This window comes from Apis mellifera, linkage group LG1 (assembly GCF_003254395.2).
Source record: "Apis mellifera strain DH4 linkage group LG1, Amel_HAv3.1, whole genome shotgun sequence".
In the NCBI taxonomy this organism is placed as follows: Eukaryota; Metazoa; Arthropoda; class Insecta; order Hymenoptera; family Apidae; genus Apis; species Apis mellifera.
In genome coordinates this window covers 6,880,339-6,898,084 of record NC_037638.1, presented here as the reverse complement: position 1 = coordinate 6,898,084, position 17,746 = coordinate 6,880,339, and the positions used below count along the sequence as shown (strand labels likewise).

Sequence of the window (17,746 nt, the reverse complement as noted above, 5' to 3'; positions counted from 1 at the left end):
TGTTTTTATTGAAGGACGTATCTTAAAAAAAGTCTTATTTCTGTGATTAATGATCTTAAGATGACATGTCCTCAATCTTGCAGATCTTGATTTTTTCCAATCTTACCATTTTTCCATTTAATATAGAACGATAATTTTTTATAAATATAGACAATTAATGCACGATTATATTTACACAGAATTATTAAAAAAAATTCTAATAACAGCATTTTAAATAAATATTTTTAATATTTTATATCTAAAATATCTTCATTCGAATAAAATTATTTTAAATTATTCCTTTTAATTTAAAAGGTAGTTTTTTTATTTGCAGCATATTGAAATGAGGTTGTATTATAAGTGAATAGTTCATGAATAAACCATACAGACATCATGATTACTACGAAATTTCGGTCAACTGTGAAATCAAGATCAGATATCCTTGAACATCTTAATGGAACAATCTTAATGTATGTATACATATATATATTTTTTCGTAATTTATTACAAAATCAAAAAATACTTCAATGCGTTTATTTCATCTGTATGAATAATCATACATTTATTGAAAATCTTATCAATAATTAAAATCCTAATATTATTCCCGGAATAAAATTTTCCATACACATATTCTTCGAAATAAAAATTGTCAAAAATAATTTGCTTTCCTACTCAAAATTTATTTGTATTCATTTTTCATTTTCATATCGTGAAATTATATTATTTCTACCAAGGAAGGAATCGATGTCTTTTCCCTAAATTACTCGAATAAGAAGAACATAATATGGAATGATGATACATGGATAAAATTACAAATCATTGGATGGAACAATATACACTTTGAGTGATTCTCAAACATTACAGATTACTCAAGTAAGTTACATTCGATTGTACTCAACAATACAATTAATTTTATTGAAAAATTTCAGTCGCTAACTTGATCGATCATTATTAAAAAATCGATAATTGAATCAACGATAAATTTTATTCGATCATAAAAAAAAGAAGTAGCATATAAGTAGTCTGAAAATTGAGATCATCATATCTCCATAATACGTAAGGTCTTATAACGTCTGATGAGAAAAAGGAGGCAATTTTTTTTTTCCTCGGAGAAGATGGCCAAGATGCGAGGGACGAACGATCGACGATCGATCGATAGAAGAATACGAGCAGAAAAAAAGAACGGACGTGACGAAAGAGATGAAGAACTCAACCCTAAAGGTCAACACGCGAATACGACCCGTTTCTTGTCGATCAAAGTGGTGGTACTACCGTACGGTTTATACGTGGAACGTGATGTTCGAACATTCAGTCTTTCGCTTTCTCTACGTTCGCGAGCTGCTCGATCGGTCCAATCGATCCACGTGCTTCTGCGTGCTTCCAACCTGGGGTGTGCCATCTTTTTTTTTTTTTTTTTATTTTCTTATTTTTCCTCTCCTTGGCAAAACTTGATAAATGAAACTTTGAACAGAATCGAATTTGCAATTGTCTCTCCTCGTTGTCGAGATCAACACGAATCGAGATTGTGAGTATCAAAGAGACGATATCATTGGTGATTTATGTGGAAATAAGTGTTGGTGGAATATATATATATGTATGCATGTATATGTATGTATATATAACTTATGCCAATACGATTGTATATAATGTTTGAAGTGTTGATGTGCAAATAAAGAAATATTAGAAATCTCTTTAGTTTGCTTTAATGGTAATCGATGACTGCAATTCTCGACGAATATTGTTTAACGATATTTATTCTTGCAAAAAAAAAATATATATTAGATTATTACAGAATTTCTTATTCAGAGAGCACGTGCATATTTAATCTCAAAAAGTAGAGAAATTAAAATACGGAATCTTTTATCTTACTTTGACGATCGTGTATTCTTCTTCCAAAAATAATGCTTCGATCGAATCCTTCAAATTTTCCATATATCCACTTTCAGAACACCGTGCGCGCATACGCATGCGCGCACATATCGCTTTCATCGAAGCCAAAATGAAAGAAAAAGAAAAAGAAAAAGAAAAAAGATAAAGCGGCGAGGATCGAATGAGCAAGAGGGGAGAAAAAGAAAGTGTGTCGCAAGCCGAAAAAGTTCGATCAGAGCGACACGGTGCCCGTGAATGGGTATGCCATTGGACTGCATTGTCCGGCCAATGAAGAAAGTTATGCAAAAGCGCGAATCCAATCGTTTCCTCGTACGACTGGGAAGAGTGCGGTGCGCGTGGATCGTGACAATCGTGTCGTGAAACAAATAACTATGTATGTGCGCGCTCGTGTGTGTGTATGTGTGTGTGTGTATGTGTGTGTGTGTGTATGCGCGCGCGTTCCATGCCGGTGAATACGAAGCCTCGTTAACGTATAAGTGAGAAAGTGTGTTCAGGAGGTTTTATTGTCTCGTGATAATTCGGAATGTCGCGTATGCAACGGTGCGTAAAGCAATTAAGAAATGACGGACGAGTGACTTGAATCATCCCAGAGTTTATTATTTTTTTTTTTAACGCGGATGTTAAGCGGTTTCTTCCTTTTCGATTGAATAAAATGGATAAAGAATGGAGATAAATTGAGATAATAAGTTGGAACGATTGATTTTTTTTTTTTTTTTTGTTAAGAACAAATTTCAAGTCTCGATTTCCCAAGGGAAGTTTTTCGAAGTTAAGTTTTTGGATGGATCGATGATGGTAGCAATGATAGTTTTTTTTTTTTTACTAAATTTAGTAAATTCTCCTCCTATCGATTGAATTTGAAATTCCCGCCTACTAAATGACGCGATTATTAGAAAGTCATGGTTCAATATTTGCCTTGTATATCTTATATAATTGCACGTACATGTTGGGTTAAGGTTATTTTGAAGTCATTTGAGAGTCGTCTCAAGGCCGTATCAAGGTCAGTTGGATTTTTCTTCAATGGACCGTCCCTATACTCGTTTCTATGAAAATAAATAGAACCATAACCTTAAACTGGTTCAAGTTCACGAATTCGTCGACTTTTGAAACGGCTTGCTTTGCGTGTGTGTGTATATATTTTTAATATCGAAAAATATTCACGTGTATTAACTTGCGAAAATTTATTTAAACTTCTTCCACAATGTTAAATTAATAATTTCTGCACGATTAATACCTTTTCTCTTTTCTTTTTTCAAATTCACATCTGTTTGCAGATCCGAGGCTGACACATGAAGCAAAGATTCAAATGAAAATAACCGAATGTGAACCGACGTTCATCATGATTCGAATAGGAATTATTTGATTCCTTCATTATCGTTTCGATCAACAATGGCATCGTCTAGTTCCATTATCGAAGAGGCAAACCCTAGGTAAATCCAGGGTATTTAATCACGATAACACACTTTATCAATAATAATAATAATGAAATCGATCCTATATTATAAACTATCGTATATTCCTTGAAAGAACAAATTTAATACCCAAAAATTTTTTAAACCAAAAATAAGAAAGAGAGAAACAGAAAAAGGAAGAAACGAATAGAAATTAAAGATCTCAAGAATTAAAAGATCAAAGAAAATTCTAAGAAACAAAAGATGACGTTAATAAGCACAGCGACCCTGGCCGTAAAAGCTGCCACTCTCCTCATCGGAAAATTGGCCATAATACCGATCATCATAGCGGCCCTAGCTTATTACAATTACGATCTAATGGATCCCGAGAATCAACCGAAGGTTACCAAGAATTTAAGGAAAGAGTACGATTTCGTGGTGGTGGGTGGTGGCTCGGCCGGAAGCGTGGTCGTGAACAGGCTCACCGAGAATCCGGGGTGGAGCGTGCTGTTGTTGGAGGCCGGGGGCCACGAAACCGAGATAACGGACGTTCCTATACTGTCTCTGTACTTGCACAAGAGCAAACTGGATTGGAAATATAGGACGCAGCCGCAGGATTCGGCTTGTCAGGCGATGGTTGATCGACGATGCTGTTGGACCAGGGGGAAGGTGAGACATATATTCGTCGTCCAGAGAATTCTTCTCAGGAATAAAAAAGAAAAAAGAAAGAATGGTTTGCAAAAATTTGACGAAACATTTGTATGAATATTCAGATGTTGATTAATTTTTCTTGTTTATAAATCAATCAATAAATTGTACCAGACAATCTTGTTCCTCGATGATCGTCTTATTCACGTTTATTGGAATGTAATCAGGGTTCAGTGTCAAGTGAAAGTGAGAATAACCAGTTCCAAGGTTACGTCAGCTTTCGTTTTTTTTTTTTTGATGAAAGAAATAAAATGAAGCAGCAAAATGTATCTTAAGGACATATTATTGTATGAATATTGAATATGAGTTGAAAAAAAGGTCAGATTAATTGTTTTTATGTATTTATATTCCTTTCTTTGCTCACAGTCATCAATTGTGTAATTATTACATTCGTTTTTAAAAATTGTAAAATATAGAAGATTAATTAAATGTATAATTTAGAAGATTATAATATAGATTTTTTCTAGGAAATATATATATAGGAAAAAGAAATTCTTTCTTAATTCTCAAAATTTCAGGTCTTGGGAGGTTCGAGTGTGCTGAACACGATGCTTTACATTCGAGGGAATCGACGAGATTTCGACCAGTGGGAAAGCTTTGGCAATCCTGGTTGGGGTTACGACGATATACTTCATTATTTCAAAAAATCTCAAGACCAAAGGAATCCCTATTTAGCTCGTAACACTAAATATCACAGTACAGGTAAGCCAGCTTTCCCTTTTCATATATTTTGAATCCCAATCAATCTCTAGCCAATTGAGAAATCTTAAAAATACTTGGAATATAAAAAAATTATAAAAGGAAAGAACACGTATCTATCTATTTTGCATTAAAAAAATTGCAATCCCCTGTATCTTTCTACATTCTTTTCATCAACAACAAGAAAAATACTAAACAGTTAACTAAGATTTCACTTGAGAAAATTCTAAATGATAAATCTGATGGAAATATAAAAATATAAAGATACAAGAAACAAAAACACTTACTCTTAGATCAATATTACCAATCAATCAAAAATTATACATCAATTTCACTTAAAGATATTTCTCGGTATCCCCTATTCCTCCTTTAATAAGAAAAAGAAACTAAAAATTTCCCAAAATCGAAGGAGGATACCTGACGGTGCAAGACTCCCCGTACAACACGCCGTTGGGTATAGCGTTCCTCCAAGCCGGCGAGGAGATGGGCTACGACATAGTGGACATAAACGGGGAGCAACAGACTGGTTTCGCCCTCTACCAGTACACGATGAGGCGGGGGACGAGGTGCAGCGCTGCGAAGGCGTTCATCAGGCCCATCCAGCTTCGGCGCAACTTCGACCTCTCTTTGTGGAGCCACGTGACCAGGATCCTGATAGACCCGCGCACGAAGCGCGCACGCGGCGTTGAGTTCATCAGGGGGGGGCGGAGGGAGGTCGTGCACGCGAGGAAGGAAGTGATATTATCGGCAGGGGCGATAAACTCGCCCCAATTGTTGATGCTGTCCGGCATCGGGCCGAGGCGCCACCTCGAGGAGCTCGGTATCCCCGTGATCCACGACTCGCCAGGCGTCGGCCAGAATCTTCAGGATCACATAGCCGTGGGCGGGATCATATTCCCCATCGATTATCCGATCAGCATAATGCTGGACCGTGTCGTGAACCTGAACTCGGCACTCAGGTACGCGATCACCGAGGACGGTCCGTTGACGGCCAACGTCGGCCTCGAGACGGTAGGATTCATCTCGACCAAGTACGCGAATCGGAGCGACGATTGGCCCGACATCGAGTTCATGCTCACCTCCTCCTCGGTCAACTCGGACGGAGGCACCCACGTGAAGAACGCGCACGGGTTGACGGACGAGTTCTACAACGAGGTGTTCGAGAGCATAAACAGGCGTGACGTGTTCAGCGTGTTCCCCATGCTGCTCAGACCAAGGTCGCGAGGTTTCCTCAAGCTGAGGTCGAGCAACCCTCTCGATTACCCTCTCATGTATCACAATTACCTCACCGACCCGTACGACATCGACGTGTTGAGGGAGGGGGTGAAAGCGGCGATCGCGTTCGGGCAGACGAGCAGCATGAGAAGGTTCGGCGCGAGATTCCACAGTCACCCGGTCCCCAACTGCAAACGGATACCGTTGTACACGGACGAGTATTGGAACTGCGCGATACGCCAGTACACGATGACCATTTACCATATGAGCTGCACGGCCAAGATGGGGCCGCGGACAGATCCCATGGCGGTCGTGGATCCCGAGCTAAGGGTGTACGGGGTGAACGGGTTGAGGGTGATCGACGCGTCCATCATGCCCACCATCACCAGCGGAAATATAAACGCGCCTGTGATAATGATAGGCGAGAAGGGGGCAGATTTGGTTAAGGAGCAATGGTGGCACGAAAGCCGCACTAACGCCACCATTGGGTCGTGATAGTCTACTACTATGTGGGAATGGATTCTGTATACGTATATAGGGAGATATGATGTACACTTTTGTTGTTGGGCATTACGTTTTTAATTTAAAGTGTCAAGTCCTCAAGGTGGATTTAATTTCAATCTTTGTGAAATGTAATGGAAGTTTCTGGAAATTTATTTATTCCTTGTAATAATTGTAATATATATATATTTTTTGAGGTTAGGATCAATTTGGAAATTTATATATAGTTTATTTCTCTTTTTATTATATGGAATAATTGAAACGAATGGAATTGTAATATGGAGGATTGAAAACGGTGAGAGAATTATTGATTTTTAATCAGATTTTACAATCAATTGTGCTCGAACAACGCAAAGTCGGTGTGAAATTTATGTAAACGTTGCATAATAAAATAAGAGAAGAGAATGTTATTAAAAGGATAAGAAGTATGCGTATATACGGTATGCTTGTTTGTTGTGACTGCGTCTGCAAATTTCTTATACAATTTATATTGTATGTATATATATATATATATAAAACAAATTCAAAATTGACAATATTATATCGAATCGTGCAAGAAAGTTTTGATTCAACCAATGGCAAAAAGTTGTCGCAACTGGTAGAATTTCTTTTTTTTCGATTTTATAATGCTGCTACTTTCTCGCTCGACAAGTGAAATATGGAACCAAATAAAATTAATTCAGAAATAAGCAGGCGGCCTGCCCTCGTATTTCTCAAGAGAAAAATTCAACGGTAATTGCAACATTTTTCAATGAATATTTGCTCGGTGAAATCGGGTCAAAGGATTTTTATCGTTTATTATCACGATATAAATTTTCCTAATTGAAGTGATTGTTGATATTAAAAAAAAGTACCAAAAAAATACAATATTATAACTTGAAAGTGTCACGTGTGCCAAGATTAAAATATTTCCAAAATATAATCAAATTGAAAAAAAGAATATGAAACATTCTTTCCAATATCAAATCTTCTAACGTAATTTTAACTTAAACTTTATTATTCAGTGAGTGAATTGTACAGTTCTCTGCAGTTGTAGACCTTTCTTTTATATATATATATATATATATATATTTAAAAATGATTATTATGCTTGTACGCCATTACCTTCTACGTTATGAAAAAAAGGAAAAGAAGAATTGTAATAAATTTAAGTGCGTTTAGAAAGATCATGTATTATCATGTGTATACAATGGTGCCAGATTTGATGATCTACAGTGTGATAGAGGCAGATTAATGAATCAAAAAAATTAAAAAGAAGAGCGAGTGTTAGTTACAAACGGTATAAGGATAGGAATAAATATTAATTTTTCAACGAACGAAAAAAAGGGACAAATGCGCTACTTGTGACCAAATAATTAACATATATATATATATGTGTATGTATACTTTTCCTATATTTTAAAATACTCTTGCTCGTAAATATTCGTTAATATTTATTTATTTATTACTTTATTTATGCTAGGAATTTAATTATAACATATCTATTTATAACAATAATAATAATAATAATAATAATAATATAATATTTAATTTTATCAAGTAGATTAATTCTCTACTGTTTTATTAATTTGATTTATCGCAATAAAAAAGAAGATATTTTGTATAAAAGATAGATAAACTCGTTAAAAATTTTCCTTTCTTTCCCCATTTTTAATCTATGAAATAAAAAATTGTAAAACGATATTGCGATTCAAATTCTTTTTTTTTTTTTCATCGTAATCGGAAAATAAATCATCCATTTTTAATTATCGAAGGATCGAAGAAATTTTGATTCGGGAAAATTGGAGAAATCAGAGATAAATATGTTACAAACCTTGGCGGAAACAATTTTCGATTAAAGCATTATTTCTAGAGAGAATAATACATGTATGGCTTTCTCGAGATAAACGGATTGTTTTTATTGACGGTTGTTCAGCTATTTTCTATAAATAAATATATTTTGTGTGAAATTCTGTGTAATTAATGAAAGTTGATAATTCAATCGTGTAAAAATATTTTGAATGAAATAAACGTCACACGGAATAAATTTGTAGCCAATATTTCTTTTTCTCGTAATAAATGTATTGCGATATATCGATATCTTTAATAAAACTGTGATTGTATACGCGATAAAATTTATTAACAAATATATTTTTCTTTGTAAAAAACCGATTCTTCAAAAAATATACGAAAAGATTCATTTGCGTAATTTAAAAAGCCCGCCAAGAAGCGAACGAACTTACGAACTGACCCAACAAAACGTGGCGAATGGCTTTCGATTTAAACCAGTTTGTTGAGAAAAATTATCGACTGAAAAAGAAAGAAAAGACTCACGAAATCAATAATGATATATCGTTATTCGTTCATCGTGTAATTATTACAAAAAAATAAAAGCAAGAAAATTGACGAAAAATTTTCGTCTCTTCGTTTACTTGTATGCGTATACACTTTTTAAACGTCCTTGAACACATGGCGTTGATTCGTCTAGACGAATGAAAGTAAATTTCACGTGTGTACTCGTTACGTAACTTAACGCAACGATAATGAGAAATTTTCTCTGCCTCTCGATTTTTCAGATAAAATTTTTTTATGCTACTTCGTACGTGGAATGTTGAAATATCGCCGTATACGTATATTTGATAAATCATATTTGGTTTTGTATTATTTTTTTAAATATCTCTTGACTTTCTCCTCCATCTCTTTTCTCTCTCTCTTTCTCTCTTTGTACTTTACATTATATTTTTTTTTATCCATTTTAAATACTTTTCTGAACTGATAAATAATTGATGAAATAATTCTTAAGAGGAAATATCGTAGTGATGTATATATATATATAATATATATATATATATATATATATATATATATATTATTATGATGAGATATATTTTCACGATTTGATTATTGAAAAATAATGTAACGACGATGGACAAAAAAAATTCATCGTTGGACAAGAAATCAAGAAAGAGACGAGAATCGGATTTATCTTTCTTGTCAATTCGTGCAAATTGTTTATAAAGAAAGTTATATAAGTCGAAATCTTGCAAAATAAATGTATTCCGCAATAAAAATAATTTCAACGAAATTTAGAAACGTACTTATATAATACTGATCGTTTACAAAAAAAAAACAAAAGAAAAACAAAAAAAAAAAGAAGAAAAAAAAATAGCTTTTAACGGAATATAATAATATACAGAAAAGACAAAATCATGAATTTCTCTTGAAAAGTTACATCAATCGGCAATTTCTCGAGTAATTAATGTAACAAGAAGCGAGATGGTAAGAGTCTAAACATGGTCACGATTAATGTCATTAACAACGGCTAATTAAATCCTTTATAATTGCGATAATAAAATAGTGATTTACGTTCGTGAAAGTAGACTATGTGAAATCTATATACAGCGACAAATATATACATACAGCGACATCTGAATGGTCGAAGTCATGGATGAGTTATAAGTTATACGCTACAAAACATCTTTGTTAAAAATTCAGGAGTCATCCAATCCTCAAATGGAACAGATTAGACTGCTAAGGATTGATACGAATTGACACGAAGTAATACGAGTTAGCACGAGTTAACACGAATATTAAATTAATAAGGGATGGAAGAAATTGAACGATAATGATAATATAAAATTTATTTGTAATGCAAATAATATCTTGGAATCTTACAGTTTTTTTTTTTTCATGAGAAGAAGAAACATTATTTTGAAATGATTATTTTTTCGATTTCAATAAAATATAAATTTAAAATTCATCGTCAAGTCGGTAATAAAAAAAATAATTAATCTACAAATTCAATATTTGCAATACGTCAGCAATTTATCTATTCTTTTTATAAATGCAGAAACCGATATTCATAATGTACGTGCAACGAGTGGATCAGTTTTAAAAATTACTTGTTCGTGCATTTTTATGAGCTTGAAATCCTTCGGAAATATGTGAAATGCGAAATTGAAATATAAAATAATTTTTGAACGATAAATAAAACTAAGTGTAAGATTGATAAAAAAATACTGTTCTTTTTTTTTTGGAATCGATATATCACACACAGAGAGACACGAAATTTCATAAAATATATTCATATATTCATAATAAGATGCGTGCAATTTCGTCGTCGATCTTTCTTAACCGATAAAGAAGTATTCTGAAATATCATCCTTTCTTTCGATCACGACTTTTATCTTTTCTTTTTATTTCTATTTTTACATTACGTTGTATATTTTTATATTATCATAAAAAAAATATATAAAAATCGTGTTAACATAATTAATAAGATTATGAAATTTGAGAAATTTTTTAAATAAATAAAAATTTCCAAATTTTTAGATTTTTTTTTTTATACATCGTTATTCGCTAATTCCCTTTTCGAATCACGAGTTATCAACCTTACAAAATCTACGCAATTTTTTTACGTTTAAAAAACGATAAATTTAATAGAACAAATCTAGAACACGCAGTCAGAGCGTGAAACTATTTGAATAGAGGTATCCAAGAAAAGTAGTACACGTGTGAATACGTTTCCGGAATATACGCGTCGTCAAGTTGCTTTCGATTGTCATTTAAAAAAAAAAAAAAAAAAACATCATTTAACATTTATAAAATACAACATCCTTCGTATATTACGCATCATGAACTCTTTATATTTTCTATATTTCCCAACTCCTTATATATTTCTATTTTAACAACAACGAGAAATCGTGATTTCACCGATCTAATTAATTATCTGATGAAATCGAAAAGATTGTAACACACTGATATGCAAAAAAATGCATGTCTTTATGGATTTTTTTTTGCATAATTTTTTTTAAATAGAAATTTATTTATTAAAAATTTTCTATTGTCACTCAATTTTTAATTATTTTCAATAATATTTTTGATAAAAGAATTCTAAGTTTAGAAATCGATGTAAAAAGAAATCTTTAGCTATTTTTTGATTCCGATTTACGCAAAAGGATTGCTTAAAAAAAAATAAATCAGCTATTTATATACATCATAAATTTTTTTAATTCCCTTGCTAACATTTTGTAATTTCGCAATGTTTAATTTACGTTATTAAAAATTATTCGAAAGGCGAATATTTAATATTCCTTGATTTATTATATTTTTGAAAAATTAAGCGGTTAAAAATTTACGAAAGTCGCAATTATAATTTTAAATCAGAACAAACAATAAATGTACAATTAGTCCCAAAAATTTTTCATCATTTAAAATAATAATCAAACATCCAACTACATATCACTTTTCGCGACCAATCATTTATTCGAATTATTTCTATAATTACTAACAAAAACTTGACAACAATAAAAAAAAAAAATAAATCTAACTACTTCTCAACGTAACTACTTTTCAACTTTCATTGCGCGCGAATAATCTCGAGAGCGCCATCCCGAGTCCATCGCGCGAATTAACGGAAGGATGATGATCTCTTTCATCGTAGATTTCGATCAGAAACCAAGGTTAGAAATACGAAACGAAACAATGAGGAGTTATAAACGATATATAGACGAATTATTCGCAAAAATAATACGTTGAAGTGAAGCGTGGATCGTGAGAAGAAAAGAGATGGGTGAAAGTATTGAACACGGTTCGATAAGCGAAAATCGAGCGCGGCTGCCGCCATGAAAGCAAAGAGAAAGACAGGTCAGGCGCACGCCGAGACTTTTAATGCAAGCGCAATGCTCTCGTGCGCGGTGGAATTCGGTTCCCTTTATGGCGGACGTTGGAACGGTTCCCATAATAGCGCGGTGCCACTCGTGGAAATAACATTTTTCTCCCGAGGAAGTTTTGGTGGCTGGGATGAGGCATTGAGGAAAATTGAATTTGGCTGATTGGGATCTCGTTGCGTGGCTCGATGGATCCTGGATAGATTGTAGGTAAGTAGAAAAAAAAAAAATAATTCCAACTATTTAATCCTTATATCGATACAAAATTTTTTTTTTCATTTGTGATTCTAATAATAAAATTCGATAGAATTGTTTAAACTTTGAATGTAAAAAAAAAAATAACCAAAATTACACAACAATTTCTGATTTTAATAAACGTACGAAATAATAAATTATATATTTGAGAATAATTTGAGAAAAGAGAAAATAATAAATTTAATTTAATCGATGATATTAAAAATATAATTTAAAAAAAAAAAATCTTTTCACGCGAAATCGTAAGATTAAATATATCTTGACATAAGTGATTTTTCTTTTGTTCGAAGCATCGAAGAATGAGGTAAAAAAGTTTAATGGCGAATGAGGATCTATCTCGCAATCTTATCATCCAGGAAGGAAGAAACGTAATGACAATTGACGAAGGAAGATGGCGAGAGAGGGAGAGAGAAGGAAAAGCACGAAGTTAGCGGTACAGAGGTCAAGACGAGGCTAGGTATTGAGAAAGACTGTACCTATTCGTCATTAATTTTCACTCTCGGCAATCAGTGCTTGTGTTTTTTCGCTCTCATTTTCACTCCGATCAGCCACGTCGATCCACAAAAATTTTTCACGTACGTACGAAGATTGGAAAAATCGTGCAAACGGTTGTGAGACGAGGGAATAGGAAATTTGGTGGAAATCTGTTAACATCGTCGGTAATGAAGTGAAATTCTAGTGTAATTCTTTCTTTCGTGCCTTTCTTTTTTCCACGTGTGATTCGATGAATAGTGATTTTTATGTTTTGAAAAATTTTGTCGCGTGTTATCATCGAGTGAGGTGTTTCGAATTTTTTTCGTTGCTATTGTGAAAAAGAAAAAAAAAGAAAGAAAGAAAGAAAATATTGGCACAGATCAGATTCTCTGGTAATTAAGTTTTTTTATTCAATCATTTCGAATTATCGAAATTATCTAAATTATTTCTTTATCGATCGATATTCTAGATAGACGTTCAAGGGAGGAATCAATTTGTTAATTTTGGATTAAATATACAACTCTCAAATTAATATTTTTTTAAATTTTGTTAAATAAAAATTTTATATGTAATATTTATAGTGAGATATATATATATTTTTTAATTGTAAAATATATTGATTCGATGATTTGCATCGATTTAATTGCATCAATTATAAAACTAATATTTCATATTTATATGTACATATATTTTTATTTTAACATATAATTATCATATAAATATTTATATAAAACATATATTAAACTAGTTATGAATCGTTAATATAAAATTATCATAATAATTTAATTAATTATCATAAAAAAAATAATATAATTTATTCATTTTTTTTTCATTCATATTATGCGATATGATTATGAATGATAATATTTTTTTGTTGTCATATTAACTTTGTAAAAAAAAAAATATTAATTAATTTCATTATAATATATATACATCTCATTGATTTCAATCAGATTGATTTCATTATTGAGATACTTGAACGTGTAGCTAGACATTTCGTATAAATTTTTCTTAAAAATTATAAGATACTAATAAATATTGATCATATAAAATTTCACTTCATTTTAGATTTGAACTTTTTAATATCGAGTTTGGATCAGACAATTGGATACGTGCTTGATGAAACCTTAATTAAAAAAAAAAAAAAAAAAAAAAAATGGCAATAGGATTAACTACTTTATTCAGTGCTACATCGATTCTCGGATTCACTTTGATTCCCCTTGTAGCTATCGGTTTGACAATATACAAATACAATCAAGAGGATCCAGAATCTCATCTTTTCGATACGAAACAGGTTTGATTCAAATTTCAATCTCTAATTAAATACACTCGAGTAAGAAATTAAAATTGTATCAATCGTATTACTTAATCGAATCTACACTTTAGAATTTAATTAAATCCAATCGATCTTTTATTCGAGAAATCCACAATCCTGTGTTACTCATGGTCGATAAAACAGATGAAACGGTCGATAAATAGATATTTATCATTTTCACTCGTATCTTTTCGAACAACTCTTCTCTCTTTCGAATTCTATGCAATTATTATTATTATTATTATTATAATACCACAATGCTAACCAAACAAAATTAATTTCCAATTTTCATTTCAGCTTCTACGAATGTACGATTTTATAGTGGTCGGCGGAGGAAGCGCCGGTGCAGTGGTCGCATCGAGATTGTCAGAGGTATCCAATTGGACCGTGTTGCTTTTGGAAGCAGGTGGCGACGAGACTGAAATTTCCGATGTCCCTTTACTGTCTGGTTATATGCAACTGACAGACATGGACTGGAAATATCAAACTTCACCGCCCACCACATCGGCCTATTGCCTCGCAATGATCGGCGACAGATGCAACTGGCCACGAGGAAAAGTGCTCGGCGGCAGCAGTGTATTGAACGCCATGGTTTATGTCCGGGGTAATCGGTAATTCAGTAATTCGAATCTTCTATCGACCGATCCGTTACGATACAACCCGAAAAAACCAATACTTGATAAAATTATCGATTTTCCCCTTAAACAAGCCCGACGAAATTTAAAACTCGCATACTCATAAAAATTCCTCTATTCCCAAATTATATACTCATTACTCAAGCCTATATAATAAAACCTATATAATAAATCCGACATTCCAAATCCATTTCTCTATACATCACGCGACTATATATGCACGTATATCTATATATACACATATATACCGTATATATCACACGAGTACGAATCATTCCAGCCGCGACTACGACAACTGGGCGAGACTGGGCAACACAGGTTGGAGTTACGAGGATGTGCTCCCATACTTCCTCAAGTCCGAGGACAACCGGAATCCGTACCTGGCCAGGACTCCGTACCACGCAACGGGTGGTTACCTGACCGTCCAGGAATCGCCGTGGCGTAGCCCATTGTCGATCGCGTTCCTGCAGGCTGGCCAAGAGCTCGGCTACGCGAACCGTGACGTGAACGGGGCGTACCAGACCGGTTTCATGCTGAACCAGGGGACGATTCGCCGGGGCAGCCGTTGCTCCACGGCCAAGGCGTTCCTCAGGCCGGTCAAGAACCGACCGAACCTTCACGTGGCTATGAAAACCCAAGCGTTGAGAATAGTGTTCAACGAGGGGAGGAGGGCGACGGGGGTCGAGGTACTTAGATACGGGCGCCACCATTTCATACGAACTAGACGGGAGATAGTTCTTTCCGCTGGCGCCATCAACACGCCGCAACTGTTGATGCTGTCCGGCATAGGACCCAAGGAGCATCTGGCCGAGTTCGGTATCCCCGTGATATCCGATCTCAGGGTCGGCGACCACCTCCAGGATCACGTGGGTCTCGGTGGCCTCACGTTCGTCATTGACGAGCCGGTGAGCCTGAAGAGAGACCGTTTCCAAACCTTATCCGTGATGATGCAATACGTCCTCCACGAGAGGGGGCCTATGACGGACTCGGGCGTAGAGGGCGTTGCGTTCGTCAACACGAGGTACGCGGACAAGATGGACGATTATCCGGACATCCAGTTCCATTTTCTTCCAAGCTCGATCAACTCGGACGGGGAGCAGATTAAGAAGATTCTCGGGCTCAGGGAGAGCGTGTACAACACGATGTACAAACCGTTGACGGGGGCCGACACCTGGTCGATCCTACCGCTCCTGCTCAGGCCAAAGAGTTCCGGTTGGATACGATTGAAGAGCAGGAACCCGTTGGTTTATCCCGACATAAATCCGAATTATTTCACACGGAAGGAGGACGTGGACGTGTTGGTGGATGGTATACGGATAGCGATGAGCGTCTCGAACACGACCGCTTTCAGGAGGTTCGGCTCGAGGCCGCACACGATCCGTATGCCCGGCTGTCACAGGTATCCATTCGACACGTACGATTATTGGGAGTGCGCGATCAGGCATTTCACGTTCACCATCTATCATCCCGTGGGCACGTGCAAGATGGGGCCGAGGAGCGATCCCACCGCTGTCGTCGATCCAAGGCTCAGGGTGTACGGGGTAAAGGGATTGAGAGTGGCGGACGGATCCATCATGCCGGAGATCGTGAGCGGGAACCCGAACGCGCCGATAATCATGATTGGCGAGAAGGCGAGCGATATGGTGAAGGAGGATTGGATGCGCTAGGGAGGGGGGAGAATGGATTCGTGACAGTTGACGGAATTTCTTTTATATATATATATATGAGTGTTGTGTGTTCGTTTAAATTTTTTCAATTGTTTTTATTTGTCTTTAAAGAATAATTTAAAGGAGATATAAGAAAGGAGAATGGATTGGTTATTTTAATATATGTGTGTCGTTTGATGTGTGATTGTTCGTTTTTTATTTGTTGTTGTCTTTAAAGAATAATGTAAAAGAATGTGTGATATGTAATTATTATCGCGAAAAGTGAAAAGTTTGATATTTAAATTTGCAGGAAAGAGAACCCTTCAATAGTAAAATTTTGAGAAAAATTCTTTGAGAAGAAGGGAAAAAAAGATTATTCCAAATATATGTGTCGTTTGAATTTTTTTAAACGTTTTTTTATTATTGTTGAATAATAATATATAAAAGATTTAGCTTTAGGTTTGAAAGTGTTCAATTTTTTATTATTGTTAAATGGGAAAAATCGTTCGAATTATTTTCGAAATAATTTGGAAAAAGTTAAGACAATATTCTATCGATCTGTTTGTCTCCCGAGGGAAACTTTTTTTTTTTTTTTCTACGTTGAACAAACATTTGCGCAGAGCAACGAGTAATACGCACGTAATCCGACTTAACTTTGAAGCACGACTTGCAAGGAAGTGTGAAACACACTTTCACGTTTACCAACGAGCTGTGAAAAAACTTGGTATTGAAAGTTATTTAACATCGAGTCATCACTTGTCAAAGATACATTACGTGAACAATAAATAAGAACACTTATAATCCAAACAAACATCGAAATGCCTTGATATTTTCGAATCTCTTATATTTTACGTGTAAATTATTTTTGTAATAATGTAATCTATTTATATGTGTATATAATATAATTTATACGAATAATTTAAACGTGCCGTTATTTATTATTCTTGCATCGATAATCGATCTCCTTGTGAAGAAATGTGAAGGAAATTTCTTTTCTTTCTTTTTTTTTTTTTTTTTTTTTAGATCGAATCACGGTGTATAATCGCGATATAAAAGTGTCGCGCTATTTGTGTTCCAATATTCTCTATTTACGTGATTTTATTTATATCGAAATAAAATAGAAACAGTGCGTTTTTAAATAAACTTCACTTCGATTCTATGAAAACGCGTTAAACGTTAAACGTCAAATGTTAAACGAGAGGAAAATCTGGAAAATGGAAAGTTTGCTTAGCAAATTCTTCTCTATCTCGGCAAAAAAGATTCCGATTTCTAAATTTGACAACGATCTAGATTCAAAGGAAAGAATTTGAATATTTTCTTTAAAAAAAATTTTTACGAAATTTAATATAATAAAAAGTTAATGTTTTAAAATAATAAATATTAAATTCACTTT

At 34.2% G+C, this 17,746-nt stretch overlaps 3 protein-coding genes across 7 annotated transcripts in view; 2 read left to right on the top strand and 1 right to left on the bottom strand.

The window, feature by feature from the left end:
- The window catches only part of LOC726243 (flotillin-2), a 96,804-nt gene that overhangs the window by 46,591 nt on the left and 32,467 nt on the right, over positions 1-17,746 (bottom strand). The gene's annotated exons all lie outside the window — the stretch shown is intronic.
- LOC552457 (glucose dehydrogenase [FAD, quinone]) lies at positions 916-6,588 on the top strand. Its single transcript, XM_006564983.3, has 4 exons — positions 916-1,504; positions 3,141-3,926; positions 4,484-4,667; positions 5,074-6,588. Exons 2-4 carry the CDS (start codon positions 3,522-3,524, stop codon positions 6,372-6,374), a joined length of 1,890 nt encoding a protein of 629 aa, XP_006565046.2. The 5' UTR covers positions 916-1,504; positions 3,141-3,521; the 3' UTR covers positions 6,375-6,588.
- LOC410745 (glucose dehydrogenase [FAD, quinone]) lies at positions 11,755-16,657 on the top strand. 3 transcript variants are annotated; one of them, XM_394221.6, is made up of 5 exons: positions 11,755-12,238; positions 12,574-12,740; positions 13,826-14,051; positions 14,370-14,683; positions 14,988-16,657. In XM_394221.6, exons 3-5 carry the CDS (start codon positions 13,914-13,916, stop codon positions 16,372-16,374), a joined length of 1,839 nt encoding a protein of 612 aa, XP_394221.1. In that variant the 5' UTR covers positions 11,755-12,238; positions 12,574-12,740; positions 13,826-13,913; the 3' UTR covers positions 16,375-16,657. The 3 variants fall into 3 exon arrangements, with proteins under 3 accessions (XP_394221.1, XP_006565047.1, XP_006565048.1); XM_006564984.3 differs by having other exon boundaries at positions 12,574-13,149; XM_006564985.3 differs by lacking the exon at positions 13,826-14,051 and having other exon boundaries at positions 11,756-12,238.